At 58.3% G+C, this 11116-nt stretch overlaps 3 protein-coding genes across 3 annotated transcripts in view; all 3 read right to left on the bottom strand.

Moving 5' to 3' along the window:
- RASSF1 (Ras association domain family member 1) overlaps nucleotides 1-434 on the bottom strand; it is a 5927-nt gene extending 5493 nt beyond the window's left edge. The window contains exon 1 of the mRNA XM_031058230.1: nucleotides 367-434. Within this exon, the coding sequence (XP_030914090.1) occupies nucleotides 367-434 (68 nt within the window). The remainder of the gene's footprint in view (nucleotides 1-366) is intronic.
- Nucleotides 435-614: 180 nt separating this feature from the next.
- Nucleotides 615-10307, bottom strand: ZMYND10 (zinc finger MYND-type containing 10). Its single transcript, XM_014307591.2, is given in 12 exon segments — nucleotides 615-888; nucleotides 1485-1610; nucleotides 1808-1929; nucleotides 3677-3802; nucleotides 4067-4119; nucleotides 4122-4211; nucleotides 5432-5532; nucleotides 5821-5909; nucleotides 7780-7932; nucleotides 8024-8077; nucleotides 9084-9200; nucleotides 9738-10307. Coding segments are annotated over 12 exon segments (1188 nt in total). The 5' UTR covers nucleotides 9810-10307; the 3' UTR covers nucleotides 615-803.
- A 157-nt stretch (nucleotides 10308-10464) lies between these two features.
- The window catches only part of NPRL2 (NPR2 like, GATOR1 complex subunit), a 3630-nt gene continuing 2978 nt past the window's right edge, over nucleotides 10465-11116 (bottom strand). Inside the window, exons 8-9 of the mRNA XM_014307628.2 lie at nucleotides 10886-11028; nucleotides 10465-10609 (exon numbers count right to left, since the gene is read on the bottom strand). Of these exons, the coding sequence (XP_014163103.1) occupies nucleotides 10542-10609; nucleotides 10886-11028 (211 nt within the window). The 3' untranslated portion in view covers nucleotides 10465-10541. The remainder of the gene's footprint in view (nucleotides 10610-10885; nucleotides 11029-11116) is intronic.

Below are 11116 nucleotides of genomic sequence, written 5' to 3'. Positions count from 1 at the left end.
TCCGAGCGGGGGCTGCAGCTGGACCGAGATGGTTTCCTGCCTGCTCGTAGCTCCTGCAGCAGCAGCCCTGGTGCAAAGCCTAGTTTTATGTGTCAGGGATTCTCCAGCACCCCATCAGACAGAGGACATGGCCAACCTTTCCCAGCTGTGCTCAGACCAAGGCTGCAGCCCTCTGGCAGCAGCTGCTGACCCGTGAGAGCTGGGGATGCACCCCAAGGCATCCCCACCAGTAAACCCTGTTTCCTGGCAATGCTGGTGTGCAGGGGGCCAAGCCCTGGGTGCTAACATCACATCAAGGGAGAGGAAACGGGGTGAATGGTCCCTGCAAGGTGGGAGATGACAAATACCCAAGAAACTCTTTCTCACAGCAAGAGGCTCATGCAAACCACATCCTCTGCTCCCCACGCTGCTCTAACAATGGTAAAAGGCAGCATAGCGGCCTTCTCACTCCCTTCCCTCCCCAGCTGCAGTAAGGTTACAGGCTTTTTCGGGTTCTCTGGGATTTCCGTTGTTGCAGAGGGGAAAATGGACACACACCTCTCACTGTGGGGAAGGGAGGGGAGGAAGCAGTTTGTTACCTTCAGCTAGGACAGAAAAAGCAAAAGCCAAGCAGCTGTGGGATGCACAAGGAGGTTTACTGGAGAAGGCAGCATGGTGGGGTGGTGGGAGAGGAGAGGCTGACCCTGCCTGGGGCTGGGAGCAGGCAGAAGGGGTCTTTGCCAGCTTCTTTCCAGCTCTGGGCTGCACACCGGGGGAATCTCTGCCTCTCTGAGCCATGGGCCAGATGCCAGACACCACTTTTCTTACAGGACATCCACACTCCCTGGCGCTGTGGCCATCAGGTCGCAGGCAGGCTTGTGCTTCTGCCAGTGCTGCACCTGGCATGCCCTGCAGAGGGGGAAGCTGCTGTCAGGGCACTGGAGTCACATCCATCCCTGGGAGCAAAGCAGCCCAGCACACACCCCTGTGGGAGCTGGGGGAGAGCTGACACAGCCCAGCATTAGACCAAGAGGGGGGTGGATGTGGCCCTAGTCCTGGGGGTTAAGAAGGTTTAACGCCAGACCTTGCCAGATGGTTCAGGAGCAGAGATTTAATTTACTGCCACCGTCCCAGCTGCCTCATCCCAGCCTGTCACCTGCACCCACAGGGTCATGGGTGCTTTCCTACCAAGGTGGGGAGGAGGGAGGCAGTGTCACCACGGAAAACCCAGCCTGTCACTGCTCCCACTGTGGGCAGAGGCAGCTCAGCACCTCACAGCTGCAACACAACCCTCACCTGCACCTCCTCCCCCAGCAGCCCAGCACATCAGCTTCCCCACAAGATTGGAAGAGGAACATGGCCAGCAGAGAGCTGGTGGTGCTGAGCAGTGCTGGGACCCTTGGCTTTCCTTGCCTTTCCACAGCATTCTCCAGTGAGACCTGTGGTGCTCTGGGGAGCACTGAGGGGCTGCAGGGGGGCCCAGGGGGGTGGCAGGGCTCCCTTACCGTGAGCAGTACCACTCGTTCCGGCAGCGAGAGCAGCGCTTGGCTGCCTCTGCACCACACACCCTGCAGCGGGGCTTGTCGGGGGCCAGAGCCTCCATCATGTCCAGGCTGTAGGTCTGTGCCCACCTGTGCAGGCAGAGAGGGGTGAGGCTGCTTACAGGGAATGGCTGACCGGCAGTGAGCTGTCCCTGTTGCACCCTGCCACTGAGGGGACATCTCCAGCTAGTGCCACAGACCCCTCTGTGCTCCCAGTGCTGAGCTCCAGCCCTGCTCATGGGGATACTGGCCCCACTGGGCACTCTGCCTACCTGCCCCAGCCTCACCTGCGTGCCTGCAGCTTCAGCTCCTCATCAGTGGGGCTGAAGGCGTGCTTCACCTGGTGCTTGGCAATGGCCTCCCACTTCCCTGAGTTTTTCTTGAGGATATGGTCCCAGATGACAGGAACCTGGTGGGAGAGGCAGGGCAGGAGGAAGAGGTGCTAAGAGCCTGAAAAAGGATGCTGTGGTTGGGGGAGAAGGCAGCCAGGCCTGGGCACAAGAAGCATGGCCCTCCAGGAGGGCAAGCAGAGGCAGAGGTGGTCAGGGGGTGCTTTTGGGTACATGGAGGGGACGGATCCACTGTCAGTGGGCACTGAGGTGAAACAAGGCAAAACTTTTGGGGTCCAGTTGGGAATGGGTGCCCAGCCTGGAGGCCTGGGCTGCTGAGAAGGAAGTCCTGGGAGCTCAGCACCCTGTGTGTGGTGTGAACCCCGTGCTCCAGGGCCGTTTGTCTGAGCAGATTTTTCCGCTCGTCACTTCCCTGAAGAACGGCTGGGGGGGGGCTGGGCAGCCAGAGGGAACATCCCAGCCCAGAGCAGCGTGCCCAGCTCAGCCTCTGGAGGGGACCGTGCTGCTTCAAACAGCACTGCCTTCTCCAGCAGGGTAAAAATAGCCAAGCAAGGGGAGGAGGCTGCTCTGGGAGCAGGCAAATGGAAAAAAGGCCTTTCCTTAGCTTGGCTCAGCAACAAGGAGTGAGTTCAGCACTCTGTGAGCAGAGCAGGGAGCCCATGTGTGCACTTCCCACTGCCTCCCTGTGCCTGCCCCGGGCTCAGCCTCAGCCTTGGCAGGGGCAGAACTGGCACAAAAGCAGAGCTATGGAGAAGGGCAGCAGCCTGGTGAGGGCTGGAGGAGGTCCCCAGCATGGCAGCTGCTTGTCACTGGGCCACCAACATGCTGGCAGTCAAGGCACGGGGAGTGAATCCATGTCCACCTCCATCCTGCTGCCATCCCCAGCCCCAAGAGCTCAGCTGCCAGTCTGCAGCTTCCGCAGCTCCCTGCCTGGGCCATGCCTCCAACTCAGCCACAGCCACCTCTGACAGGACACAGCACCCTCCTGCCAGGCCATACAGCCAGCTGGGCTGGGGACAGCGTGCTCCACTGGGGACAGCGTGCTCCCACTGGGGACAGCCCAGACAGCCCTGCCCAGCAGACCCAGCTCCTCCAGGAAGTGCTGTGGGAGCCTCTGGCAGTGGGGAAGAGCCTCTGTGCTCCCATTTCTTCTCAGCAGCCTCTCTGCAGATCTGCCCCCACACTCAGTTTCTCCTCTCAGCTCACAAGAAGGCAGTAGAAACACATAAAAACACTTTTCTCCAGAGATGACCACTGCCTGAATTAAAACCCCCAAGAACCTCTTGGCTGTTTAAAGACCTTCATGGCCAAACTCCCAAAGGCCCAGACACCAGCTGGGACCAGTTTAACTCCAGACTCTATCACCAGATGATGATGTCCCTCTGTACAAGTGTGCCAAGCAGTCTCAGACCAGGGCTGTAAAAGGGGACTTCCCTGGGGAGTCCAGAATTCAACAGGAAAACACTGATAAATGTCAAATGAAGAGTTAATTGTCAAAACAAGCCAGTGTCTATGTCTGCCCCATGCAGCTGCCATCCTAGGGGCTCAGTGTGACCTGGAGAGCTGTTTATAACTCAGCATGTATGCTTTTAGATGTGATTGCTTGGCCACTGCAGGGCAGGACAAGGCTCCCATGTCAGCCACAGCAGCTTTCCTGGCAATAAGGGTGTAACTGAAATGGGTACCTGGCTGTTTTTCCAGGGCATCATCGCTCCAGAGCTGAGCTTGGTAGAAGAAAAAAAGGGTAGGGAGCCATCAGGCTTAAGCCAGAGCAGCTGTAGAGGTGAAGGAAAAGCCACAGGATACCTGCTCCAGGATGAGATCCTTTTTGGGGGGAGCAGGGTCTGTCACTGCAAGGTAACTCAGAAATCTCTGCATCTCCACCAGGTTGGGCAGCTGGTCAATGAGGACATCTGTCAGGAATGCACGGAGCTGTGGCCATGGATGGGGGACAAAAGTGAAAGGAGAGGGGTCAGGACAAGGGAGTGAGAGCTGAGGATGCAGCAGGGCAGGAGCAGGGATTTGAGGGGCAGGGGCAGAGACACCAGTGGGGGTCTCACGGGGTGCACTCACACACACAAGCTTTGCTGCTGCTGCTGCAGTGACAGACCCGCTGTCCCCCACCACTGGCTCTTGGAGCCCTCAGTGAGGATGGGCACAGATATCTGGAGGTGCCCAGGTGCTGCAGGGTCCTACCTTGAGGAGCTGGCTCTTGTTGAAGCCATCGAAGCGGTATTTGCGCTGGCACTAAGCCACCCCTGCCCATCCAGCTTGGTCATCTTCCCCTGCTCCTCAGGGGGCACCACGTGCCACGTGCCATTCTCAAACTTCCTGAGCTTGCCTGAGGAACAGAAGGACCAGGGAGACACAGTGCTGCCTGGGGGAAGAGAGCTCAGAAGGGGGATGCTGGCCTGTGCTCCCTGCCTCACTTCACCCTCTGCCTCAGTTTCCCCACCCTTTGCTCCACACAGCAGCCTACTTGGCGCTGAGGCAAAATATTAAAGAACATGAAAAGCAGAAAAGACATATTACTGAAAAACCAATATTGCTGTGGCAGGAACAAAAGATCCCTGAGACATCTCCCTCTGTACTTGGCCAGGAGTGTAGAGCACTGGTGGGCAGCAGGGCAGCCCATGCTGCAATAGCAGAGTGGGTGGAGGGACCCATTTTGGGGTACCAGCATGGCCACTCTTACTGAGTTTCCTCTGCCAGGCAAAGCCAGAAGCAGCATGACTACAACAGATATGACAAAACAAGCTCCAACAGCTACTGTGTGGCTCTAGGGGATGGAGCAGGATGTGACCCTGCATCTGCACAGCCTGGAAATGCCTTTGTGCTCGTCTCCTTGCAGTCCCTCCCTCAGGGCCCTGGATCAAAGCTCCCTCTCACACCCCCAGCACATAGGCAGGAGGCAGGGATGTGTTTGTGGCTGCAGGAAGGAGGGAAGCTCCTGCAGCCAGCTGGGCTGCTCTGGGCAGGCACAGCCCCATGCTCCCTGCAGCTCTTCCTGCTCTGCCCCGAGCTGTTCCCACGGCCCAGGGAGGCAGGGGCAGCCTGGGGGGCTCTGGGGGGCGTGCCTGGCTGCAGAGCTGGGACACCATGGCCAATGGGCACAGCCTCATCTGGGGCCTTTGGCAAGAGTGAAGCTCAGGGACCAGCAGCACAATCAGGGCAATGTTTGCTGCCTGGGGAGAGACCACGTCTGGCTCTAGGGAGTGCTGCCCCAAAAGGTGCAGAGAAGCTGGGACTGGCACTCTGGTGTTTCTGTGTGCAGAACACTCCTCAGAGGAGCACGTGGGGCTGGCTGAGGTGCTACACTCCAGTGCTGGCTGTGATCACTCAAAGAGACCCAGCCCTGTGTGAGGATCAGCCTTTGGGAGCACGGCCGGGTCCCCAGCCCAGCTGTGCTGCAGCTGCTCTGAGCTGAACAGCTCCAGGCAGGGAGCATGAGGAGCTGCAGGGAGGGCAGAGGGGGAACAGCCCTGCAGGGGCTCCTGCAGCACATCCCAGTGGATGCACATCCCAGCACAGTGTCCCAGAGACCAGGGGCATGATCCATACCTGCTTCCCAGCAGCTCCAGGGGCAATGCTCCACCAGCTCGACAAGGAGGCAGGGCAGGTTGTGGGTGTTCAGCATCCGTGTCAGGGCACTCAGGGGCAGACTGGAGGTTTGACAGAAAGGGAGAAACGGCACTCACAGATTAATGCCAGAATTTGTATCTACAAATGCTCCCTCAGGCAGCTGGGAGAGGCAGGAGAGGAACAATGATCTGAGTTCCCAGGAGTACCATGGAGCAGGGTGCACTGCTGCTGTGTTTTCTCCCACAGCACAGTGCCACTGTCACTGTGGACACAGCCAGCTGCTGAAGGGGATCCAGGCACCCTCTGTGACCCCACAGGAATCCCATCTGGAGAGCTGGGCACATCCTCTGCTGCTCCTAGGCCCCTACCTGTCCAGCTGGTCAGTGATGAAGCGCAGCACGGACAGAGCCTTCAGGGAAATCTCAAACTCCATCACCTCTGCCTGCTTCTGCAGCTCCTGTGGAGGGACAGGAGCAGCCTTGGTTGGGATTTCAGGGCCCATTTCCCAGGAGCTACAGAGAGGCAGGCTGTTGACTGCACTGGTAACCACAGTCTGGCTAGGAAAACAGAGCCCTGAAAAACAGTTTCTTGTCTCAACTGTGCCAGCACTGCCTGTTTGCCAGCACAGCCACAGAAGTGCCTGCAGCTGCTCTTCCCTCATGTCCCTGTCCCTAACAGGTTGTGGGTGGCTATTGGCTGCAGTGCTCCTGCACAAGAACACCCCCTGAAAGAGGCTGGCCCCAAATTTTGCCTCTCTCCCTTTCTGGGACCATCTTGTGACCCATGGCCCTGTGGAGATCTATGAGGGTTGAAGGAGGAGGGAGCTGCATGATCAGCAGAGGCACCAGAGAAGGAGGAAGAGGAGGGAGAAACTTGGCCCTGGTGCAGCTGCAGTCCTGCATCCACCCCTCCTGGATGTGCCTCTTCCCTCCAGCTTGGGAACAGCCAACTCGAATATCTGCTGTGGTTATCCCAGCCCTCAGCTGTGCCATGCTCTGCAGCCACCCAGCTCCTTCCCTTCCCCTCATCCCCATCAGCCTGAGCACTCTGACTCAGCCTCTCTGAGACCAGGGCAGGCCATTCTCAGAGGTGCCAAGTCCTTCTCCCTGGCTTGGGCAGAGCTTCTCTCCAGCCCCAGATGCAGCTCACACTTGGTGTGCAGAGCTCTGACCTCAGCTTCCTGTATTTCTCCAAACAGCCACTGCAACAGTTGCTGTCCAGATTTCTGTGGGAAGCAGCTCTGTGCTCCCCGTGCTGGTGCCCCACAGTTACTAAGAGAGCCTTGTGGGCTCTTCCCTGCCTCCTCCCTCTCCAAACTGCCCTAGTGAGGTTTGTCCCACAGCTCCTCCTTGTATCCAGACCTCATCTCTGCTGCCTTGAGACAGGGACTGTCTTTTGTCAAGGGGACAACAGAACAAGGGTTACCACCATACACAGTTCCAAAGGACAACAGGCTCCACAGCCCAGGAGATGGCAGGAACAGCTTTTTCACAGGGGTTATTGTACACAGGGTCAGGAGAGGCTGGAATGAATCAGAGGAAACCAGGCTCTCCGGAAGATGAGTGCTTTTGAGAATTCTATTGGCTAGAAAAGGTCTGGGTTTTTGTGTTCGTGTCAAAAGCAGTAACAGAGGCACCCCTTTCCCCTCCCCAGCTGGGAAAACATTTCCTGGAAAACATCCCTATTGTGCTCCAGATCCCTCCACTTCCTTCCCTTGTCTGAGGGAGAAGTATGTGCTTGGGCAGCAAGCCAAGGGATGGAGGCGAGGGGAGGTTCAGGCTCTGCCTTTAACCCTGCTCTTCCAGACACTCCTCCTGCTGTGCAGCTCCAGGTGCTGAGGAGCACCAGAGGCAAAGACACCTCTTGCTCTGGGAAGGGGTGTGTGTGTCAGCCCGGGAATACCTGACTGGGAAAGCTCTGGGATCGAGGAGTTGTTTCTCAGAGAACAAAGGAAGCTGGGGGAAGGACATGAGGACAACTCCTGATTGTCAGGAGAACCCTCTCATGGTCAACCTGGCTGGCTGTACTGGCAGCCTGACCCAGGGTGGCTTCCCAAAATTCAGGGAGAGATATCCACACAGCTTCTGAGAGCAACAGCAAATGGCCAAACCCCTCTACTGGACATTTTGCCCATCAACTCCCCAGTATGTCCTGCAGGAAGCCTCAGGCTGGCACTAGCAGCAGGCAGGGCAGGCTGGAGGTGGATGCAGCCACAGGCACAGAGAACAGAGAAGCACCAGACACCCTGAGGTGGGCAGGAGGTGCCAGGGCTGCCACCCACGGAAAGATCTCCCTGTCCCCAGGGAGCTCCAGGGCTTTCTCCTCACCTGCATGGACGAGGGGCTGGCCAGAGGCTCAGCAGGGAGCTCTGCTGAGGTCGCTGCTGGCGCCGTGGTGCTCCGAGCTGCCAGCAGGGTCAGCTTGCGGTGGCAGTAATCGATCAGGTCCAGGATGCTGTCCCCCGCTGACTCGCAGATCTCCTGCACAGCCACAAGGGGCTCACACAGCTCAGTCCCCACAGTGTTCCGCCCCAGGGGCTTCCCAGCTGGGAAAGCTGAAGCTGCCGCTCACCTTGTGAAAGAACACTGTCTCCAGGAGGTTGATGATGGAGGCTTCGTGGTGCAGCTGTGGGAGGAGAATGGCAACAGTGAGTGACAGTGGAGCAGCACTGGGACAGGGAAAAGGGCTCTTCTGAGAAGCTGCTTATGTAGCTGTGGCCAAAGAGAAAGACACAAATGATGCAACATTCCAAACAGCTCCAGCTCATGCAGTTCGTGTTAATATTTATGCTGACATGTCTGTGACATTCCAACATGCCAATGGAGGGCCACAGTTCCCAGCAGGCAGGGCTCAGCCAGTGCTGCAGGGGCAGCACAGCCACTGCCCTCGGGCAAGCTGCAGGCTCTGGCACCAGTGCCTGAGCTGGGGCAGTGCTCTGCATGGCTGTGCTCCTCCAGGCCCTGGGACTGGGGCACACAGCCTTGTCCAGGACTGGGAGCTATGGAATAGCTGCCCTGAGGCAATTGGCTGCTCAGGGAAAATACCACCTTGCCCTTGCAAGGTGTTACTGTGCACTGAAAATGGGTTAAAACCTCCAAGCCTCAGGCAAATGTTCCTTAGCTCAAGGGCTGCATCCCTCTGCAAGGAAGCCCAGATCTGGAGATCATTCCCTTGCCAAGAATGGTCCCAGGAGCTCAGTAAGAAAAAGTTACATTTCTGTTAGCCCAGAGGCACATAAGACTGGAGAGCCTCTGGCTAGAGAAAAACAGTGCTCAGAGGGGGGAAAACACCCCAGGGGTATCACTGCCTGGGAGCAGGGACAGCACTGGGAGCCACAGCCAGGAGCACAGCTGCCTCCAGGAGTGGCTTTTGCTGCACCCAGCAGCTCCTGCAAGCCCCTGTGTGGGATTAGAGAGGGGACAGCTCTCCACAAAGCCAAGCTGCCCTGGGAGTGAGTCCCTCTCCCTCCTGGGCCAAGGCCATGGGCTTGTATGGGTTCTGGGAACCCTGGCCCTTCCCCCTGTGTCCCACTGCCCACCTCAGCCACGAGACCCTCAGGGTGACATTTCTTTTCCAGCAGAGCTGTGCCTGCCCCATTTTCAGGCTGGCTCCCAGCACCCCCTGTACTCACCACCACGTAGATGGGGAAGGTGCTTCTCGGCTTGAAGTCCTGCAGCCGGCACAGCACAGGGAAGATCTTGTGCTTCCAGATCTCCACAGAGATCAGCTCCCCAATGAGAACAGCAATCTAGACAGGGAAGGGATGGGGAAGTGAAGCCTTTCAGACCAGGGCTGCAGGGGGAACCTGCAGTTGCTAATGGTCAGCCCCACTGGAGTCACCCAGGGAGGAGGGTGGCCCTGGGGCACACTCTGAACTCCTCCAGCTCAGAAGCCAGCAGCTTCTCACAGCAGGGCACAGCTCCTGGGGCTGCAGGGAGGGAACGTGACCCCAAGGAGCCGGGCAGGTCCAGGCAACCTCACAGCCTGGGACTGGGACCTCCTTCAGGCATAGGGCAGAGATCTACAGCCAGAGGGACCAGTGCAGCAAGGAGACCACAACAACCTCCAAGAGAGAAACCAGACACCAGCAAGTAGAAATACCACAGCTTGAGCTTTAATTAAAAAAAAAACCAAACTGGTACACCACCAGTCAAACATCTTTTCCAGAGACACAACAGATTCTTGGGCACTTTATTCCAAAATTGCACACACTGCCCACAGGGCAAGCCCAGCTGGAGGCTGAGGGCCCAGCAGGGGGATCACTCCTGCACCCAGGGAGGCTCACCTTGGCATGGCTGACCAGCAGCTCGGTGAGGAGCTGCTCCTGGCCCGCTGAGGCGCTCAGGATGCCGTGCATGTTGAGCTTCTCCACGTACTCGTGCTGCCGAAGCCATCTGGGGGGCAGCCAGCGGGACACCAGTGCCACAGAGCTCTGGGGGCTCTCCTGGCGAGGCTCCCTCGTGCAGGGAAACCTCCTGTAACCCCCAGCCCCACACTGTGCCCTGAGCCTGGGGCTGCAGCTCCCCTGCACAGCCCTGCTGCCCCCACAGCCCCCTCTGTCAGTGGGGACACCACAGAACCAGGGGCAGCCCCTCCATCACCCCCACCCTCACAGACACCCACATCTGGGACCCCTCCTCACCCTGGGCCCTCCAATCTCCCCCAGTCCCTCAAGAATTGTAGCCCCTTCTCTCACCCCACCTCAAAACCAGGACTCCTCCTCTCAACCCAAAACCTTCTGGAAACCCCTCCTTACCCCCACCGTGACCCCTGGGGAGGCCCCAAACCGGGCCCCCTCCTGTGCTCCCACAGCCCCGAATGGGACCACCCAAATTTAAAGTCCCTCTTTCATGTTCTCCCTACATCAACAGAGCTGGCCCTCACTGGCCTTGAAGAAAAGCTTAAGTCAAGTAAAAATTACTCTCCAGGGGAAAATAAAGTTCTTCAATACCAGTTGAATCAGCAGTGTGTTACTACTCTGAAAAATGAGAGCATTTGTAAACCCCGCACGGCCAGCGGGGACACGTGGCGGGACAGCGGGGGACACAGCGGGGACACGGGAGGGGACACAGCTCTAGAGAGGGCTGCGTCACTTCCAGCACACGATGATGTTGGGGTCATTCTCCAGGCGCTCATCCAGCTCCTTGTAACTCATGCCTGAGGAGTAAGACAGTGTGGTGTCAGGGGGGTATCCAGCAGCGGTGTCAGAGTGGAGTCCCCAAGCCCTGCCCCTGGCAACATGGGCTTGGCAGCCTGGCTTGGAGAAGAGCCTGGCCCACAGTCCCGTCTCCCTGCAGTCTGAAGGCTCCCAAAGGGGCAAGAACCCAGGACCAGTGCCCAGCTGTGGGCAGGCAGACATGGCCGTGTGTCTCCCAGCAGCCCTGGGGTGCACACACACGGAGCAGAGGATGCTGTGGTCCCAGGGATCCGTACCAGTCTTGCAGCAGATCTCATCGTAGCTGTGGCAGCCCGTGTACAGCCGGGCAGGGTGGCTGCGCTCGTCCCGGGCCACCTTCACTGGGTATTTCTGCAGCCGCCGGATCAGGCCCTTCATCAAACCAAACTGGATCAGCCTCCTGGGGACGAGGAGACAGATGGGACCACAATGTCGAGGTGCCAAATGGCCCAGCTCCCCACATTCCCTTCTGTTCCACATGCCCCACC

The sequence above is a fragment of the Geospiza fortis genome, unplaced genomic scaffold, assembly GCF_000277835.1.
Source record: "Geospiza fortis unplaced genomic scaffold, GeoFor_1.0 scaffold78, whole genome shotgun sequence".
Classification (NCBI taxonomy): Eukaryota; Metazoa; Chordata; class Aves; order Passeriformes; family Thraupidae; genus Geospiza; species Geospiza fortis.
Note: the sequence above shows the minus strand (reverse complement) of the source record. Positions and strands in the feature narration are given on the sequence as shown.